Source organism: Candoia aspera, chromosome 8 (genome assembly GCF_035149785.1).
Source record: "Candoia aspera isolate rCanAsp1 chromosome 8, rCanAsp1.hap2, whole genome shotgun sequence".
NCBI classification, from domain to species: Eukaryota; Metazoa; Chordata; class Lepidosauria; order Squamata; family Boidae; genus Candoia; species Candoia aspera.
In genome coordinates this window covers 50,507,500-50,528,238 of record NC_086160.1, presented here as the reverse complement: position 1 = coordinate 50,528,238, position 20,739 = coordinate 50,507,500, and the positions used below count along the sequence as shown (strand labels likewise).

Here is a 20,739-nt window from a genome sequence, read left to right as displayed (position 1 = left end):
AAGTACTGTACTAAATTATTATTATTTATTTATCATATTTCTTCCCTGCCCATCTCGTATTATGACAACTCTGGGTGATTTACAAACAGTTAAAAATCAAAGATTAAAATATCAAAATAAATACAATATAATTACATAAATATAAAAATGCAAGTTATTATTTTAATATCTAAATTATTTTATATTTTGTAGGTATATGGAATTCTTTCCTACACCTTCCAATGTAACCACTGACTTTCTCTTTGAGAAGAGTGCCAACTATTTTCATTCTGAAGAAGCACCTAAACGAGCAGCTTCTTTAATTCCAAAGGCAAAAATCATCACTATTCTCATTGATCCATCAGATCGAGCATACTCCTGGTATCAGGTAGACATTTCAAGAATGAATGCAAATTCCAGATGTACATATGATAAATTATGATGGTTTGCTTCTGTTATCCATTACATATCTTAATTATAGTCTGCAGTATAAAGCATTATTGACAACTCATATATGGTAGACTTAGAAGAGATTAGCTATCAATGAAAGCTTTTTGATCCCTTCTTTGATTGTAATTCAGATGTTTATTGGGCAGTAAGACTACTGGTCATCTCACTGAGTACTGACTGCTACAACTTAAGAATGAGCATATGCCCAGCAAACAGAAGTTAACAGTTTTTTCAGGAACATGAGGCAAGACAAACTTCATTACTAAGATAGAAAATGTAACTATGTCATTTTGCTAAGATTCTGTCAAACAATGAAATATCAGATGAGATAATCACATTGTTACTCTTAAAAGCATTCTAACAAATATATTAGTGTTGCATTTTATATATTTTGCTTCTGTCTTCCTTTATACTGGTTAGTCTGTATATAACCTTGTTAATATTAAAGCCAGCAATACGCTTACTTTGTATTTGGCATTGAATCAAAGAGGTATAGTTAGCTGTGTGGAAGGAGAATACAGACAAATGAAGGAACAGTTGTATATTCTGAACTTCTGGCTAAACCTAACTTTGCTTTACAGTTGCTATCCTTGAATTTTGTTTTTCAGCATCAGAGATTTCACAAGGACCCGGCTGCTCTAAAATTTACTTTTTATCAAGTAATCAGTGCAGGACATCATGCTTCATCAGAGCTTAAGGTTCTGCAGAAGAAATGTCTGATACCAGGATGGTATGCCACTCACATAGGACGATGGTTAGCTTACTTTCCACCTTATCAGGTAAACAATAGTGCATTTTAAAACTATTCAGAATCTGATGGGTGGGCAGCATTTTTAGCGCTCACAAATTTTTTGTTTGTTTTTCTGGGTTAAAAGCAGGTGATGTTACTGTAAAAATATTTATGTTCCTTGAAAGCCTGCCAACATAAATTCACCTGCAAATTGCTCTATCAGAGATTGGGGAGCATTAAGGGTGCCAACAAGCATTTCAGGGGCTGCAGGTGGCCTAAAGATTGCCCACCCATGTTGTATCCAGTTGAATATTCCCTTTGTTTTAGTTATTCATTCAATACTATTATGTGGGATAATGGTCTTCATGAATTTGCATACAAATGTAGATTGTTCAAAACCTGAATAGAATGCCCTTGTGCAACCTGTATATTCCTTGGCATGACAGACTGAAATAATTTTTCTTCTCTTTTTAAAAACATGTTCTGCTTATCTAATCCTTTTGAGATCCTTGGTGCTTTAGGCAGGGCCAACTTAATGAGGTTTCAGCTATAGGCCACTACTAGAGATTCTGCATTGCTGTCATCTATAGCTTCCATCTAACATAATATCTGGTTCACACAGTACATATCACACTGTCAACTAGTGTAGACCTGAAAATGATGCTTGATCTCTCAGCTGTCCCATATCTTCAGTATAGTTCTTTTAGATGCTAGACATAGCTGCTCAGTCACAGTGAAATGGCAAATAAAGTATGCTACATGCCCAGAGAACTGAGTTTCCTATTATGCTCCTGACAATAAGTGTGCCCTCAATGACTGATATTCTGAAAATGATATATAAGCATATATCATTTTGAAAGCTGCATATAATTGCATTTTTCAAGGCAAATCACATTCAATTTCCTACTAATCGATTGGGTTTCTCTGGATACCTAACCTTTATTTCTCAGTCACCACTGGTGTATCAAGCAGCTTCCAGTTTAGATTGGTTTTATATTTAATTAATGAAACTTCAAATTATTAAAACTGATGATAAATACAAATGGATTTAAAACTTATCCAAGTAGCACATCTCTTCCTTTTAAAAACTGTATTTCACATATGTGAAAAAATGACTTTCAAGTTGATGCATATAAAATCTTGGATGCAGCATTGATTGTTGATTTTCTTTCTCTTCATTTACAGTTACTAATTATCGACGGACAGCAGTTGAGAAATGACCCAGCTATAGTAATGGATGAAGTGCAGAAGTTTCTGGCAGTTACTCCTCATTATAATTATTCAGAAGCTCTAACGTGAGTTAATTTTTTGATTTAACGTACTATGAAAAAAAAGGTGAAAGGTCCCCTGTGCAAGTACCAAGTCATGTCTGACCCTTTGGGGGGACGCTGCTTTCATGACGTTTTCTTGGCAGACTATAGCGGGGTGTTTTGCCATTGCCTTCCCCAGTCATCACCTTCCCCAGCAAGCTGGGTACTCATTTTGCCGACCTCAGAAGGATGGAAGGCTGAGTCGACCTGAGCCGGCTACCCGAGAATCCAGCTTCCGCTGGGATCAAACCCGGGTCACGGGGAGAGTTTTTGGCTGCAATACTGCCACTACCACTCTGTACCACACAAGGCTCTTTAACATACTATACATGATTAAATAGTACCAAATTATTTTGAGAACAAAGTGACTCATACAATAAGCATAAATCTTTTATCTTTACTTAAATTCATATAAGCTGTGTTTGAACTAGGCATTCTGTAATTAATACTTATTTGTCCAAGCTAAGAAATTGGGGTTACAAGATTTGGAAGAAAGAGGAAACTACAGTTAAAAATGTTCTGTTTTGCTTGTGGTTTCTAAAAAAAAGAATAATAAAAGAGCAATGTACATGGACACATGCCTTGGTCAAATATATTTAAAAGCCAGAGTATAATTGTTTCTTGGGGAATGTGTTTCTAGGAGAAAGGTTAAATGTATGACTTTTTGAAAAAAGTGGTTTTTTTAACATACTTGAAAAGTACGTTATTAATTTGATAATATCAGAACTTTCTTTTGGGATTTTCTTAAGTACAATTCCACTAATTCACAATAACGCTAGCAATTATCCACCACCACTAGAGAGGAATTTCCATAAATCTTTCTTTAAAAAAGTGTATAATGGACTATTTCAGAGTGGGCAGAAGCAGAGACAAGGAAGAACTGCATCCAGCAAAATGGTTCTGCCTTTTAAACTGGCAAATAGAATGACATGCCTTTTTTCCACCCTTTCACTCAGCAGCAAAAAAATCACCATCCAAAAGCAAGAAGAACCAAAGATGCTTTTCTTTTTCTTGGACAGAAAGACACAATACTAATGTCAGTCATATGCCATCCACCGGGCCTGTAATAAATAATTGCACGCATAGACCATTTGAACTTAAAACATTTCTTCACTTGCCCTTAATGAGATTGATAACCTTAGTCTGTGCCTTTGCATGAGATCTCAATATCCGTTTTCGTAAGAAACTCACAAAATAATGTGTCCATTCCCAGACAGTTCTGTCATGCATCTGAGTCAATTGTTTTGTTTGTTGTTTTGTTTTTTGTATCATATATGGCAAAATTGACTTTATTTTCCATGAGATAAAGCTGATTGTGGGCAAAAGAGAGAATGGATCAAATTTACTTCTAGAGTAGTTCTATTCAGCTTTCAACTTCTTTTACACCAGAGCTCTTGTCCTGAAATGCTGAGAATTATTCCCAGCTGCATTTAATTCCAGCACATGTATTTCTTTCCGGTGCGAAATGATTTGTTAAAATGTTTCCATTTAAAACAACTCATTTTTTCAAATGCTCTTGTATTATTCCAGTAAATTTACTTTCTGAATTACTTTAGCCTTGGATATCCTTCTTTCAGCTTATAAGCTAGCAAATAACAATCTTTGCTGAAACCAATCTTGGTACAAGTATATCACAAATATAATCCATATTACACATGGTGGTGTGCTAAGCATCCCACTACTGTGTTTGTTAGGAGGCATTTGCCCCTCATTTATTCAGTCTGGACACATATAAGAAGCACAGCTCAAACCAAGTAGTAGGGAGTCCTGTCTATATGAAAGCCAATGGTCTTATTTCTTTCCAGAAATGTGCTGATTGTTTGCTTAGTACAATATGTAAATCAAGCCAATATATGATACCAACTCACATGTTGACATCAAGCAAACTTATTGTGATGATCATTTATCTAAATTATACATAGATGTGAACGTTAGGATCATTTTTATGTATCATAACCTGTATGATGTATCATAACTATGTATGAAAGATAGGAATATATAAGACTAATCCATATGTGTGTCTTCTAATTCTTTACAGTCTAATTTTATTGACTTGGAAAATCCTGGAAATTGATAACATGGTCTGTCTTCTGTGTGTCAAACTTTATGATGCAGAATTTTTTAAAATGGTTGCATGTCTTCTCTATAATTCTGTTACACTGTGCCAAACTGGAACAATAAGTGAGTCAGATTATCAGTCTGCCTAGCCCAGTATTGTAGCCATTAACTGGCAACAACTTTCAGGCAAAAGTTTTTCCATTCTTTCCTGGATATTCCAGAGACTAAACTTGAAATGTGAAAAGCATGTGCTCTGTCATTAAGATGTAGATTTGTCTTGTATTTTGTCTCATTTGGTTTCTCTTGTGACTGGTAGTCTTTTTCCTGCTCTTCTACTTCCCAGGTGTGGGAAAAACAGCTGATGCCAGGAGAATAAAGAAGGCAGGCAACAATTTTCATGTTCCTTCTGTCAAATATAAGCTGGACTTCCATTAAAACGGGTGAATGAGAAGCAGTAGCAATGTCCTTTTTGTGGGACAGAGCAAGATAGTGGCTGGTGGCATGACTGGTGTCCAGTCATGTTAATTCCATTTGGAGGTCAACATAGAGTAGTTTCAAGTTTATGCAGACAAGGCATAAAAGGGAATGACTAATGACTTAGAAAATGAAAGCATTTATTAGCCTTAAATGCAGTATATGTTTCAGGTTTGACTCACACAAAGGTTTTTGGTGTCAACTTCTGGAAGAAGGAAAAACAAAATGTCTTGGAAAGAGCAAAGGCAGAAAATACCCTCCAATGGACTCTGAGGTAAACCCTTATTTCAGATGTACATACATTCTCTTTTGTGATCTTGTTTCTATGTATGTTTAATTGTTTTAATAGCTTTTGAATAATGTTTTGTTGGTTTTATTGCATGCCACACAGAGTCAAATCTGTGAGATGGGCAAGCATATAAATGTGATAAATAAAATAAATGAATAAAGTCCAGCAATTTGAGATACAACTAAATGTCTTACTGGCACAGGATTGTGGCCAATGTGTCATTTTTATGACTGTCCATCTATATGGGTTGTGGTAAAAATTGTTATTTAGCAGAAATAATTAATTTTATCTGATCTTACTTGCTCATCATAAATAATCTGATCCCATTCTGTTGAAGCTGATTGCATCTATATTTATTTTGTGAAAGAATGAAGAAAATTGTATCTCAAGGAAATAAAATCTCATATGCCAGTCTGTAAATAAGCCCTCCAGTAACCCAGAGAGTCAAATCATTCAGTGTTAAAATATATTAGCTGGACTAGTGAAAAGTCCTGAGGTTATTTATTGTCATGTATTTCATTTATACCCTGCAGCAATCCCACAGGCAGATTTAATATACATTTAATATACTCCTCATTCTAAAGGAGTATTGACAGAGCCCTTTCGAAAATGGGTTAAAAACCCTTATCAGTTCTTTGGGGAGAGGAAGTACTGAGCCTACATCTCATGCTGCTGCTTGAACATTTGACTTTGATCAGTCAAATATAATTTTAAAAGGGCTACAAATATGCATTCCTAGGTACTGGAATGGAAAGAGGAACCATGAAAGTATACTTTTTTATCTTGCTTCTTGGTGTGCAGTCTCCCCCAGATGGATAAGAATGTCTGTGTTAGTCATCTATTAATATTTAGTCCTGAAAGTGATTTATAAAAGAAGAAAATATATTGTTCAGATGCAAGTAAGTTAAAAGATAGAAGTACTATACAAGGCAACTGCATTATTTCACCAAATAAAATGTCAGCTTTTGTATCCACCAGTGCAGGGTTTTTCTGTCAAACTACTACAGAGATCACAATGTGGAACTGTCAAAGATTCTACACAAATTGGGACAACCACTGCCATCATGGCTGAGACAGGAGTTACAAAAAGTGAGATAGCACAAGGATGTTATGCAGTCTCATCACTTGAAATATGAGCAGTCTTAAAGTTTCCAGAAACAGTTGGGAAATACAGCTCTTCAACAGGAAACAGAAGATTGAGATTTCTGTAATATATTGGCAACTGGATTCTTATAAAATGTATGCATTTATCTCTGGCAGTACATACCAATTTCATAACAATTTAAGGTTTGATGGAGATAGCATAAAACTTAATCTATCAGAACCTTCAGCTCTGTCAGAAATACGAAAATATATCATGGAACTCCTACTCAGTGCAATAGGGTTGGTAAATGGATTGTGCCTAGAGACCACTATGTATATGTGGCATCAAATAGCAAGTTTCAAGTATTTGGCTTAAGTTTCAAGAGAAAAGCTATATAACTTTCCAAAATCAGAGCAAATATTTACAATTTTACATACTTTATTCCTATCGCTTTAAGAATATTATGTCTCATGTTGATTTTGTAAATTATTACAAAATTATCGCCTCTCTGCTGTTTTCAAATAGTTGGATTACAATGATGTGTCTTATTTTTTTTAAGGTAACAAAAATATAGCACAAAATGCCAAGCTTACTCCCACTTCACAGTTCTGGTTTCTAAACATGGAACTAGATTTTAAATCATTAAATCTGGAGTAAAAATAAATATTATTTTAAAAAGTAAAGATTCCTCCCGGTTTGCCTAAGTCCTGGGGACAACATTGACACAATATAGAAGCAGTCTGCCCTTGCCTTCTTCCAGAAATTGTTTGTGAACCCTCAGTCCAGCTCACGGCTCTGGCATATTCTGGTGGCTTCCATCTAAGTTTGACTCTGCTTAATTATTGAGATCAGCCAACAAGCAATATTAGTAGGTGAGAATTACCAGTACTGGAATATGCATATATAAGAATTCATATTATCTGTTTACCTTATTAACAGAATTGGAAGTGTTTGTAGAACTGTCACTTCCTTAACAGATGTGAGGATTTCTAGAAGAGATGGAAGGGTGCCTTAATTCTCTGTCCAGTCTGCAATGAGCTTTATGGTCACTCAGCTGCTATGCTTGTATACATATCCAGCCAGGTCCAGGAAAAGTGCTAGATACAGGAGATACCTAGGCCTGCTGTATCATGTTCATTCCATTTATCCTTTGGAAGATTTGGCCCTTCAACAATTACAGGGACAATACTGTTTTGTAATGTAAATGACTTGTGATCAAAACGAAGAACCTATAAGATCCTAATGTGCCCACAGATCCCTCCTTTGTCATCAGTCAGGTTCTTTAAATATTGTTATTATAAATTGGAGGCTGGAATGTTAGAAAACAAAGTCTCAGCCTCCAGCATTATCTTTATTTCCAATAATGCCTCTAGGCATCAAATGGGACACACACAGTATGTTGTCTTAGAAAATTGAAGTGGTAGGCAGCTATAGTCCAGTGCCTTGTTTCAAGTTAGCTCATCTCCTCTGTAAGAGATACAGCAAAGCTGGGGAAGTGTATAGGAAGCATGTTTCAGAAGAAGGGCTAGAAGAGGTGACAGATACATTGTATCTGTTCCCATTTTACAAAAATGCTCACATTTTTAAAAATTGCTGTTATGCTTATTACCTGAAAAGGGTTGGAGACTCCTGGTTTGTTTTTTGCTGATATTTTCCAATGAAACAACTTTATCTGTGTTTATAAGAACATCAGATTCCAGGATAGAAATACACAGGTATCTGGAAGAATTATATTTTTGGAACTATGGAAATATTGTATACCAGTGTGTGGGGCTCACTAATGTTTCAGATTCAGTTCCAAACACAACATGCACCTAGGTACAAATGTCTGCAACTGAAGTTGCACAGAGCAACCGTCCAACAGCCCTATGAGTATAATACACACACACACACATACACACACTTTATTTTAGTAAGTAACTGAATTGAATTTTTTAAACACATTTAATTCCAGGTAACTTTAAAAAAATTAATCACCAGTCCCAAATCAGGTGGTGGGAGGTAATACCAGCAGCAGGTATTAGTTCTTTCTTGATTTTGCTTTGCTTACACTATTAATTGCCCTCCATCCCCCATATTGTCTATCAGAGGGAGGCAGCTCCAATGGAATGTTTTCTACAAGCTTTCAGCTAAGAGCAAAAACTGTATAAATTATACTGACCAATATCATTCCAATCAATACAGTACTGTAACAAAATTCCCAGGCTTGGCTTATAATCCCTTGTTCCAATTACACAACTTGTTGATGCACAGGGATCCCACAGTCCTAGTTGAAGCAGGAAAAGAACTGAATATGCTGACAAACCACTTTCAACACAGTGTTGAGGTAATCAAGGTCCCATTACAATCATGGAGACATTTAAAGTCACAATAAAGCTTTATTGATTTAAGTATGCAAAAGCTTCTACACACTTTCTCACTTGCACCCCCACTTGTCTAAATCCTACTCAACTAGGCTGGCCAAGCACTAGCTAGAAGAATGGAAGCTGAAATGTTTGGATGCAGAACCACTCAAAAGCTGGTGCACTCCAGGACTCCTTTGTCTCCCTAAAAGTCATTCTTTCTGATTTATAAATTTGGCAGCTGTTGATGGTATTAAGGTTTCCTTGCACTTCATACCCAGCTTTCTTTTGTTCTGTATTCTGATGGCACTTATTTTGCATCTCTTTAGGCTCTTAAGGGTTCCTTCTTATCTATTTCCAAAGAAGCTTTTGAAGAATTTCTGGCTTTTGTCCTTTTTGCATATATTTTGGTTCATTTTTAAGTTAAGGATGTAATCACTTACAATTGTACCAATATCCACAAATCAAATTTGACAAATGGCTTACTTTAATATTAATAGACCAAAAATCCATTACTGAGTGCATTTAGAAGTCTATATTACTATGTCTCTGTGACAGTGACCTGGAAATCTTTTTCTATGTCAGAGAGCTCCAGATCGGCTTTCTCCTTTCTGTATTTCCCTTGGCTTCTAAGGCTTACTAGTTTTTCCCAACATTGGATACTCTAACATAAAAGCTAAAAATGGGTGTGATAAGCATTAATAAAGCAATCAAGTAGGTCTTTGATTCTGTAATATCTTAAGCCCTCCCAAAACTCCATCCTCTGCCATATTACACACTAAGAAAATATTTAGATCACAATTTAAAACAAAAATATCAACACAAAGGAGATAGAAACCAAACATTTTTCTGCCTTCTGCTCTGCTTGGGGAAATCATTGGACATATCCATCCTATTGCTAAGCCCTCAGTTGACACTAACCTAATAAAACAAATAAAAAATAAATTTAAACAACCAATATGCTGTTGTTGCCTTCAAAAGCAATATGCAGAGTTTTAATATTAAAGCTGTGATGAAACTTTGGCTAGTATTTAGCACTGATGATTAAGGTTTTAGAAGACTACAAATAGTAAATCTAAATACTATTATGAGCCAATTTTACCTTACTGACATTTGTCCCATGGTGCTTCAGATCAAAACAAATGGCCAGCATTGGCTGAATGTAAGCTAAAATACATACTTGTAATAAGAAAATTGTTCTGCGCTATTTAATTCAGTATAGTTAATTAAATATATAAAATATTGCCCTGTCAAAGTTAACATTTTCTTAAGTTTAAAATATTCTTGAAAAAGACTTCGAATTGGCGTGGGTTGGAAGGTGTCCACAGTTTATAAAACTCTATGGGCTAGGAAGTTTCTTTAGCTTTAGTCCAGTTTCCATCAACTAGTTGGAAATTAGCTCTTTAATATGACACCCAAGATTTCCTACTGTACCTCTGTCATTATCTTTTGTGAACAAATGTAAAATTGTTCTTGGACATGTATGCAGTCTCCCATTCATTTGTGAAAAGAGATTTTTGCTGAAGAGTGACTCACTTTGTTCTTTATAGAAGTGCAGTAGTTCCTGCACATAGACCTGCAGAGAACTTTTATGTGTTTTTTGTGGTACCTTAGTAATGGGATCTCATTAGCTGAATATCTGCATAAAACAGAGGGTACGTCTAACAGTGTTTCCATCAACTGGCACCTTCTGGATGCGTGGAAGAGAACTACAGAGTTCTCAACATTGGCCAGGCTGGCTGAGAAAATCTGAGGGTTAAATTCAATACATCTAGAAGTGTCGGATATGTTAAAAGGGAGTCGGATAAAAGGGATAGAAACATGGAAGTTAATCACAAAATACATATGCTTCTATTGCAATATTTGCCCAATTCTGCACATGAAAAACTAATATTAATATATTGTACAGATTATACTTCATTATTGCTAAAATGTGAAGCTTCCTCAGGAAGAATAAAATAGATATTTCAGTGTTGATAGATGTATTATTCTTCTCATTCACATTGAATGAAAATTTCTGGAAATGTTTTTCTCAAGTTTTTAAAATAAAAACTGAACATTATTCTGCTAGTAGCATGATTTCTGCATCAATAAACTGTTAAGAAAACTGATTTAGTATTTAGTAGTGACTTCATTCTAATGCAAATTCTTGCATTTGTGGGATTTTAACATCAAGTTACAACATATTTAACAAAGCTTTTCAATATTTCTATGTGGATGACATTACTCTGGGTAGCCCCTTGTTTTAACACCTTCATGCTTTATCTTCAGGGTCAGAATCGTTTTAGGTGTGCTAAAATTACACATCCATTCCATTGCAATAAAGGTTGCACTCCACACAATTAAAAGTGACAGGCATATAGCTCAATAAAGGAAATGGCTGCTGCACAACAGTACCAGACATGCTTATACTGAGCAGCATTCATCAGACCAACAGTGATAAACTTGTAGCCTTTCAAACGGTGATGTACAATTTGCAGCATCTCTAGGAATCATGAACAGAATGTTCAGAGTACAACATGTACAGTACTGTTAATGGAAGGTAAAGGAAAGAAAGGCATGGGAAGATTGGGGAAGGGATAGATAGCCTGTTGGGTATGCTGTGCTTGTGTTCAAGTGTGATAGGGCAATGACAGCACACAGCTACGATTAGGTAAGGGAACGAAAGAAGCAGAAAGATTGGCGAAGGAAGGGATGGGCACATAGGCCATCAGAGGAATATAGGAAAGAGGGTCAAAGTGCACCAGTTTTTCCATACCCACTGTCATGAGTAAGGATGGCGAGCAGGGGGCTCCCACCCAGACTGTCAAGCGCATGCGTAGCACTGAGGAACTGTTCAGCCATTCAAAGAGACACAGATCGGGACTGCCTTAACCTTTGGGGTTTATATGGCTGGGTTTTCCCACGCTTCCTCAGTTTGTTAGGATTCTTGTTAAGTACTACTAATAAATATTAGAGACCAAGTCATTGTCTCAGTGTGTTTCCTGGTAATCAGGACACCCACCCTGGAAGACATTTCCAGGTTTGTCTTGGTTGAAGTTCATAAAAACCAAGATGTTCCAGATTTCCGTTCAGCTGGACTTCAACCCTGCTCAGAACAGTCCAGCTGAACCTTTGGGACAACGAAGGTCCCCCAAAGCACAAAGATACAAATATCCTATTCCAGGCTATTAGGGCTGAGGCACCCTTTCTGACCTAAGTGGGTCTGTAACGTAGAGAGCCTCAGGAGTCTGCTCTGCCAGAAAATGCAGGGCACTCTGAACTAACATTAACTCTCTCACATGCGGCACAAGGAAACGTTGAGGCTGGAGCAGCAGAGCAGAGTAGGGCTCAAGTTGTCGAAAGGTCCGTCCCCACCTTTCGACAACTTTGCCGGGCCCTTCTCCAGTCTATGCGGCGGTGGGGTGGGGGGGGGGGTGGGGTGGGGGGGGGAAGAGGACACTGAGGCCCCTGCTCCCCTGGTTCGTTCGGTTAGAAAGGCGGTAATCGGATGCGACATCGGATGCAGTCATCTGCACCAAGAGCAAATGCAGAGAGTTATGTCAGCAAGGGAGGGAGGGAGGGAAGGAGGACCTAAGAGAAAAAAGGAAGATTTGCAAAAAGTACAATAGAGGAAAAGAGGGAGAGGACTAAACAGGACATTATAAAGTTTGGAAAGACAGAAGAGCAGACAATACCGGAAAAGGGACGGATAAAGCGATACCGAGAGCTTTCACGTGGTCACAGAGTTAGAAAGCAGGAAATCACCTACAGCCCTGCCCTCTTTCCTCCAAGCCCCCGATGGGCGTGGCTTCTCCTCAAGGATAAATGCGCTCGCGCGAGGGCGCCTCGTTCTTTCCGGTTTTGGGAGAGGTTTGATTCGTGTCCTTGGCCTTGGCCTTGGTCGAGGGAGCGCACTCTATCCGAGGGAGAAATCTAACACTGGTAAGGCTGTTCGTTTCAGTTTTTGAATAAGTGGCACACGCCGTTGGCTGTAGCCGGAGAATCGTCTCTTACCGGGGAAAGCTGAGTTGCAGCGCATGCCCCCTGATGCCTCTTTAAATGCGTGACCTTGGGCTTCAGGGTGGAAAGGGGGTGGACTGGGAGAAGGCGGTGAAGCCGTTGGTAAAATGGCGGGCGGCTCTTTGAATCTTTTACCAAAGACGCTCGAGAGAGGAATAAAGCGGGGAATGGAGAGGCGCCCCAGAAGAATATCAGGCGAGCCGGGGCGGGGGCGCTGTAAAGGAGTTAGGAGGAACTGCTTTGATTTTTGTACTGACGAAGCAAATAACGGTTCCTCACGAAGAGGCAAAGGCCACATGTGCTCCCCCACGTACCTCGTGAAGAGCGGAGGGTCCTCCCCCCGCCCCTTCGCGCGTGTCTCAGAGCGCCATGCTTCCATGGGACCTGCCAGGGTGGCAGCATCCCTTCCTACTCATGGCAGAGCAACCGTCGCCTTGCTTCTTGGCATAGCTCCCTCCATTTCCTTGGGGGGAGACTCTGACTTAGGCAAGTCACATTTTCCTTTGTCACCCTATGAAGCTTCCTGGAGGGGGGTTGTTTTGGGAATGGGATGGTGGCCTGGATGAGAACTGCTCCTTGGGATGGGGATGGTCGTCTTTGAAAATAACTTGTAAAACACCCTTTTCTCTTTAAATGTTGAGAAGTGGCTCTAAAAATATCCTCAACCATATGAGGTTAAATGTAGGTAAATTGCATGTCTGAGGGAAAGTATAAATGTTTTGAGAGAGATGTGATATGAAACATCTTTTTAAGAGTTTTGGACTTAATTGGTAGTGGTTTTTAAAGAGTCTGAGACAAGTTTTAAAAGCAGCCTTTTTTATCAATTGGGAAAGGTACTGTGTGTGTAGGAGTGCTACAACTTTTTCCAGTTGGTATCTTGGATTTAAAGAAAGGATTTACTTTAATTTATGTAAATGAAAACATGCCTACTAGTAACTTTTGGACTGTAAAAATGAACCTTTTTTTTCTGTTTTGTAGGGTAGGTATGCATGCTGCTCTGAACTTGAAGATAAGTGCAAGAAATCAACTTGTACAATGATGAGATCTGCAATGTTTCCAGGAAATAAGATCTTGCCAAAAATCTTATTACAATAATGAACTCAATATAATTTAAGCAGTATCTTCAGAGCACCAGTTATATGTGATTACTCACCTTGCCCCTGATTATCCTCTTCCAGTTTTTATTTTTCCCAGCATTATGGACTTCTCAAGGGAGCTGGATTGATATCTTCAGTGATTTGTTTGTTCTCTAGCTATCTATGGTACTCCCAAAAGTCTTTTCCAACACTGATGCTCAAAAACATCAATACTCTTTTGCGCCTGCTTCTTTAAAAATCTGTTACATCTGTAGACTATTGGAGGGAAAAATATTGCATGTTTTTTTATCGTTGTAGGTATAAACATGTCCTGGCATCTAAATGTTTCTTCTCGATTACAATGCCACCAAATGCTAGTTGGTGGCTTATTTCATAGCTGCTGGCTTATTTGAGTTTTTAAACTGCACAATAGCTGAAGTTCTGTGTCATTTACAGTAAAATACACAAAAAATGCAGTTTGAATAAAAACAGTGCAATCAATAAAATGGAAAAAAAAACTTTGCAACAGCAAGGCAGCCATTAAATATGCAAATTGAAATAATTAAAAAGCCTGGGAAAACAAAAGTCTTCATCTGGCACCAAAATAATAATGTGAGTGAGAGTTGGGGATTTTTAGGGAGGGAAGGAATTTCATGAAAGTATCACCACAGAAAAAACTTCGTAGGGGCCCACCTCCCATCCTTTGGTGGGGGAACATAAACTACGATCATTGGTCCTAAGATGTAAAAAGTGCACCACTTCAGTGTCTCTATTGTCAGCTATTAAGGAGGTTCCTGTTGACAGAGTGCTAGTAAAGCATTTGGCCCAGGAGAGATCAGAAAAGGCACACGAGGCATTCCTATAAAAATAATTTTATCTACAGAAAACACATTTAAAGGCTGTTTGCTGAGAGATTTCTCTCAGCTGCATATTCTCTGCAAGCCTACACAGAAGGGAAACAAACTAAAACAAGTTCAGGCAAGTTCTTAGATAATGCAACCATTAACACGTGAAAAGGGGACAATTAAATTCAATCTCTTCACCCGGCCAAAATGATTAGTTACCATAGTAACCTTAATCTGTAGTAGAAAACATTAACATTATCCCTAATAAATATCATGGTCCTACACACAACATGTCACACCGAAGTAAGGGGATTAAGAGTTCAGGGGCCTAATTGCCCAGGGGATAAAACTATTATCTAATCTAGCTGTTCTGCATCATTAACCTTAATCTGTAGTAGAAAACATTAACAGTTCCTGTGTCTGTTGTCAGTTCTTTGTATTGAACTGTCCCATTTTTTCACTGTTCTCTGACTTTCATTACTAGAGTTTATAAATATTTGTATTTCCAAATATTGAAGTAGTGTCATAAACATAGTACAGATTGTTTCTTCCTATTTTGAAAACGCTCACGTAGCCTCCCTAAATGTATATTCTGTGTGTATGTAGAATAAAAGTTGAGTACATAGTCTTGTCTCATTTCTTTGCCAACCTGGAGCCAATCTGTTTCGCCATGTTCTTGAACAGATTTTTTGCATGAGTACAAAGCCATGTTCTGAGATTTTTTTAAGGACATCCCACAGTTTGAAAGGGTAGGCATAGTTGAAGTCCTTTCTGTAGTCAACCTGTTTTTCTTTTTGGTGTTTGGTTTTCTCGATCATCTGACGTGCATCAGCAATGATGTCTCTTGTCCTTGGGTCTTTTCTAAAGCTAGGTTGAACATTTGGCATTTCAATTTTCATGTGGGGCTCTAATTAGCATTATTTTGTTAGGATGCAAAATTAAAGGTGCCGTGTAGTAGTTTGCATACACTATTAAGCCTTTCTTTGGTATTGGCACATAGACTGACTTCTTCCAACTGCGGCTCTACAGTTTGCTGGCATAATTTGTTTAGAACCTATCAGTCATATGGGAAGGTGCTAGAGGGGGATGATCACTTCAGCATTTTATACTGCACGAAAGAAAACGCTAAGCCGCTTTATATTTTACCAAAGAAGTCATATGAATAGCATGCTTATACACTGTGTGCACAATTATTAGGCAAGTTGTATTTTTGAGGATGAATTCCATTATTGAACAACTACAGTGCTCTCGGTCAATCCAAAATGTCAATAAACCTCAAACCTGAATATTTAAGAAAGTAAAAGTGAGGTTTTGGCTTTCTTAGGAGCATATCTATGTGTGCACAATTATTGGGCAACTATTAGTGTGCAGAATTATGCAACTAAATGAAAAACGAAAATTCCCCCATCTCGTTTATTTTTGTCTGTTCAAGTGAGAATAACTCAAAATTTACAAATAAACATTACTGACATTTCAAACGAAAAATCAGTGACCAATATAGCCACCCTTCTTTGCACTAACAGTCATAAGCCTTCCATTCATGGAGTCTGTCAGTTTCTTGATCTGTTGACAATCAACTTTTTGTGCAGCAGCAACCAAAGCCTCCCAGACACTGTTCAGAGAGGTGTACTGTTTTCTTTCACCATAAATCTTCTGTTTGAGAAGGGCCCACAAGTTCTCAATAGGGTTTAGGTCAGGTGAGGAGGGGGGCCATGTCGTCATTCTTTCATCTTTGAGGCCTTTACTGGCTAGCCACGCAGTGGAGTACTTCGATGCATGCGATGGAGCATTGTCCTGCATAAACATCATGGTCTTCTTGAAAGATGCAGACTTTTTCCTGTACCACTGCTTGAAGAAAGTGTCTTCTAAAAACTGGCAGTAGGTTTGGGAGTTGATTTTGAGTCCATCTTCAACCCAAAAAGGTCCAACTAGCCCATACCAGTAACCCACCTCCACCTTGCTGGCGTCTGAGTCGAAGAGGAGATCTGTGCCCGTTACTGATCCAGCCACAGGCCCATCCATCTGGTCCGTCAAGAGTCACTCTCATCTCATCAGTCCATAAAACCTTTGAAAAATCTGTCTTCAGGTATTTCTTGGCCAAGTCTTGCCGTTTCAACTTAGGTGTCATGTTCAGTGGTGATCGAGTTTCAGCCTGCCTTACCTTGGCCATGTCTCTGAGTACTGAATACCTTGTACTTCTGGGCACTCCAGGTAGGTTGCAGTTCTGGAATATGACAGCACTGGAGGATAATGGGTTCCTGGTAGCTTCACGTTTGATTCTTCTCAAAACTTTGGCAGTTAATTTGCATCTTTTTCTCAACACTTTGCTTGTGACCCTGTTGACTATTTGCAACAAAACGTTTGATGGTTCTCTGGTCACGCCCCAATATCTTAGCAATTTCAAGAGTGCTGCATCCCTCTGAAAGACTTTTTACAATTTTTGACTTTTCAGAGTCAGTTAAATCTCATTTTTGGCCCATTTTGCCTGAGGAAAATAAGCTGCCTAATAATTATGCACACCTTGATATAGGGTGTTGATCTCCTTAGGCCACACCCTCCCTCATTACACAAATACACATCACCTGATATGCTTATATCTAATAAGCATTCAGGTTTATACAGCTTGGAGGTGGAAAATATGCATAAAAAATGATATGGTCAAAATACTCACTTGCCTAATAATTGTGCACACAGTGTATAGTCCTGGATGATGGGGCCTTAGGTCAGAAGACACTCAGCAGGATACTGAGGAAGATACTGGTCTACAACTGTAATAAATAGAAACTGATACTGGGGAAGAGCTGAATATCTTGTAGAGTAGTAATGAAGTTTCTGATTTGGTTCAGTTAAAGCCTTTGGGGCATCTAGTTGCTGATGCCACCATGCAGGCAAAGAAGATTCAGAACTGCAAAGAAATAATTACAATGGGAACATAGAGTGTAAAAAGTATGAACATGGTGAAACTGAACCCAATGAAAGATGAAATGAATTGACTACAGATTGACTTCTTGGACATCAGTGAATTGAAATGGACTGGAACTGGACATTTTCAGTCAGATTATTATTGGTGAATGGTCCCCTGTGCAAGCAGTCATGTCTGACCCTTTGGGGGATGCTGCTTTCACAATGTTTTCTTGGCAGACTATAGTGGGTGGTTTGCCATTGCCTTCCCAGTCATCACCTTCCCCAGCAAGCTGGGTGCTCATTTTACCGACCTCGGAAGGATGGAAGGCTGAGTCGACCTGAGCCGGCTACCCAAGAATCCAGCTTCTGTTGGGATCGAACTCTGGTTGTGGGGAAAGTCTTGGTTGCAATACTGCTGCCTACCACTCTGCACCACACGAGGCTATTAAAGGTGAAAGTGTCATGAGTAAGGATGGCGAGCAGGGGGCTCCTATCCAGACTGTTAAGCACATGCGTAGCACTGAGGAATTAACCTTTGGGTTTTATATGTCTGGGTTTTTCCCATGCTGCTTCAGTTTGTTAGGATTCCTGTTATGTACTAGCAATAAAGCATTAGAGACCCGTTCCTTGTCTCAGCGTGTTTCCTGGTTGTTAGGACAGAAAGGCCCCCTGTGCAAGCACTGAGTCATGTCTGACCCCTTGGAGGGAGGCCACTTTCGCAACATTTTCTTGGCAGACTAGCGGGGTATTATTACTAAGATCAAAAAAAAAAGAATTGGTGCTTTCATAGTCAAAAAGAAGATAGCAAAGTCAGTACTTGGAACTTGTTTGTTTCCTGCTCCTTTTTTCTATCAGATGTGTAAAAGGTTAACGTTGAGGCAAAACCTGGCAAGCCTTAATGGATTAGGAAAGCCCATGATGTCTTCAGATAACTGAAAGCAAAGGTAGCAGACTGATGGCATCTTTATAAGTAAACTTATTCAATTCCAGTAGATTGTTACATCCTTTACCACAACAATGTATTAATATGGAAGCCCCACTTGGTGGCAGCATCTAGCCAACACTGGCTAATTGTGAAAAACTAGAGTTAATTAGAAAAGGACAGACTGGAAATCCAAAATAAATGGCAGAAGGAGATAATGAAGCACTTAGTTTCTTATCAAAAAACCGTATATAGGTTTGTGAAATTAATCAGAAATTGAGTTTGTCTCAGAGATTCCAGTTTTTTATTAATGTTAAAATGTTACTATTACCTACAAAGCACTGTTGTTTAGGAGAGGAGGGATTGACAGACATTCCTTTTAATTTCCTAAATACTTAAAGGGTATTAAGGTTCAGTTTATCTTCCAATATTCTACTTATCTGATAGAGAACTCCATGTCTTTTTCTTTATGCTTGTATCTAAGTTTTAACTAGAAATTAAAATGGAAGAAGAGCAAAGGGTCAGGTGTGTTCAGTGATGTAAAAGCTACACGGATCATTAGGGCGTTATAAGCAGTAACAAATGTATTTGCTTTTTTACTTGAATCATAATACCTTAGGAACTCTATGAGTCACCTTTTCCTAATAATGCAAAGTATGAATATGCATACATAATTAACAAAAGAAGGTTTCTCTTGAAATAAATTTGGGCATAGCGTTGGTCGTTACAAAAAAAGGGCCAAATAAATTAGAGATTTTTTAAAAAGATGCTAATGTATTAGATAACCACGATTAATAAAGCTTAAAGCCATATATTAATAGCCTACTGAGAAATAACTTCAGAATGAGAATGGCTGAGGAGTCTAGGATTTTTATTCCAAGGTAGCAAAGAAGTTGGGGGAAATTGGATTACAACCTAAAAGTAACCCATACCATTAAAAACCATAATTTTATACATATGTGATCTTTGACATTTTACAATATATTTTATTCAACTGTTTCTTTAATGTACAATGAAATCAGGGCAGGATGACTTCTCTATAAAGATAAAACGCAGTATAAAGTCAGTTAAAAATTCAGTCTTTGAAACTACTAGGGGATAGAGTTCAGTGTAGAAAATTTGTTGTCACAGTACAAAAAAATAATGCTGTGTATGTTTCATACAGATGTACAGTATAGTAGTTTTTATGTATACAATGAATTGATTTGTGCAGCTGTAATCAGTGCTGTTTTGTCTTGGCAGAATTACGTGTTCAAGTCAAAATTACTTCTAGGATGTATTATTTTAATATCCAAAAATACATACATGAAAAAAAGTATTTCCCCCAATGCAACGAGGGACATTCATAGTTTGATTGTGCTTCTTATCCAAGGTATAAAAGAGGAAACTTTAGTATAGACACCTGGAGAATCTTTGACTCCACACCCATACCCCCAGGAAGTCACACCATACACGACCCAGATGTTTTCTGGCCGTTCACACATTAATGGTCCACCACTGTCTCCCTGGCAGCTGTCTACCAGTTTTTGTGCATGGAGGCTACCAGCACAAAGCATTCTCCCTGTGAATTTTGCCTGATACCGTTCTTCACAAATTCTTCTAGGAATAAGGGGAATAGCGGCTTGCTGTAACGTTCGTGAGTAGGCTCTACCTGATGGGAAAATACGGGAATTAAAATCTTGAATGTCAAGCAAATGCTTATTCTTAAATATTTTTGTTTTACCAAACTAGTGACATATTAATAAACCAGATCATGCATCAGGTCATTCAGTAAGGTCTTTGTTTATAGGAAATTGTAACACATAGTATTACACAATAAATCCTGCAAAAGTAAATCAGTATTTACTGAACTTTTAAGAATGGCTTGAACAGCATTTTAAAAGATGGAATTTTTGTGGTATTATTTCCTTCCTACAGCGACAGAAATTAACTTCATAGGAAATCTGTACTTTCATAATCTTCTCATACTCAAACTTAGCTTGCCCTTTTAGCCAGTATAAAGTATCTTCACAACTTGGGAAATATGTCCAACAGCATTTTTTTTATCTAGGTTTATGTAAGTCAATTCTGATTCAGTTTGAATTGGAATTCTGAGATTCAGGGAGGGGCTGACTTGATTCAAGTCTGTGATTCAGGATTCAATGGAAATAGTTTCAAATGGTAATTTGAAAAATACATGCACAGGCTACAAAGAATAAGTCTTAAAATGCCTGTTAGTGTTTCACTTTGGGGCAGAATAGGATGAAGACAGCAGGGGTGGTAGAGTAAATTAGG

General features: G+C 37.9%; 2 protein-coding genes and 1 non-coding gene across 6 annotated transcripts in view; 2 read left to right on the top strand and 1 right to left on the bottom strand.

Moving 5' to 3' along the window:
* The window catches only part of LOC134501752 (bifunctional heparan sulfate N-deacetylase/N-sulfotransferase 3), a 70,678-nt gene extending 63,837 nt beyond the window's left edge, over positions 1 to 6,841 (top strand). Inside the window, exons 9-13 of one of the 2 annotated variants that reach the window (XM_063309670.1) lie at positions 193 to 367; positions 1,038 to 1,208; positions 2,345 to 2,454; positions 5,173 to 5,275; positions 6,269 to 6,841. In XM_063309670.1, coding sequence (XP_063165740.1) covers positions 193 to 367; positions 1,038 to 1,208; positions 2,345 to 2,454; positions 5,173 to 5,275; positions 6,269 to 6,388 — 679 coding nt within the window. In that variant the 3' untranslated portion in view covers positions 6,389 to 6,841. The remainder of the gene's footprint in view (positions 1 to 192; positions 368 to 1,037; positions 1,209 to 2,344; positions 2,455 to 5,172; positions 5,276 to 6,268) is intronic. The other variant, XM_063309671.1, reaches the window with a different exon arrangement.
* A 6,242-nt stretch (positions 6,842 to 13,083) lies between these two features.
* Positions 13,084 to 13,217, top strand: LOC134502485 (small nucleolar RNA SNORA24). Its single transcript, XR_010068448.1, has one exon. It is a non-coding gene; the product is annotated as a small nucleolar RNA SNORA24 (small nucleolar RNA).
* Positions 13,218 to 19,319: 6,102 nt separating this feature from the next.
* Positions 19,320 to 20,739, bottom strand: part of PRSS12 (serine protease 12) — a 59,343-nt gene continuing 57,923 nt past the window's right edge. For all 3 annotated transcript variants that reach the window (XM_063310163.1, XM_063310162.1, XM_063310160.1), the window contains one exon: positions 19,320 to 20,116. In XM_063310163.1, coding sequence (XP_063166233.1) covers positions 19,809 to 20,116 — 308 coding nt within the window. In that variant the 3' untranslated portion in view covers positions 19,320 to 19,808. The remainder of the gene's footprint in view (positions 20,117 to 20,739) is intronic.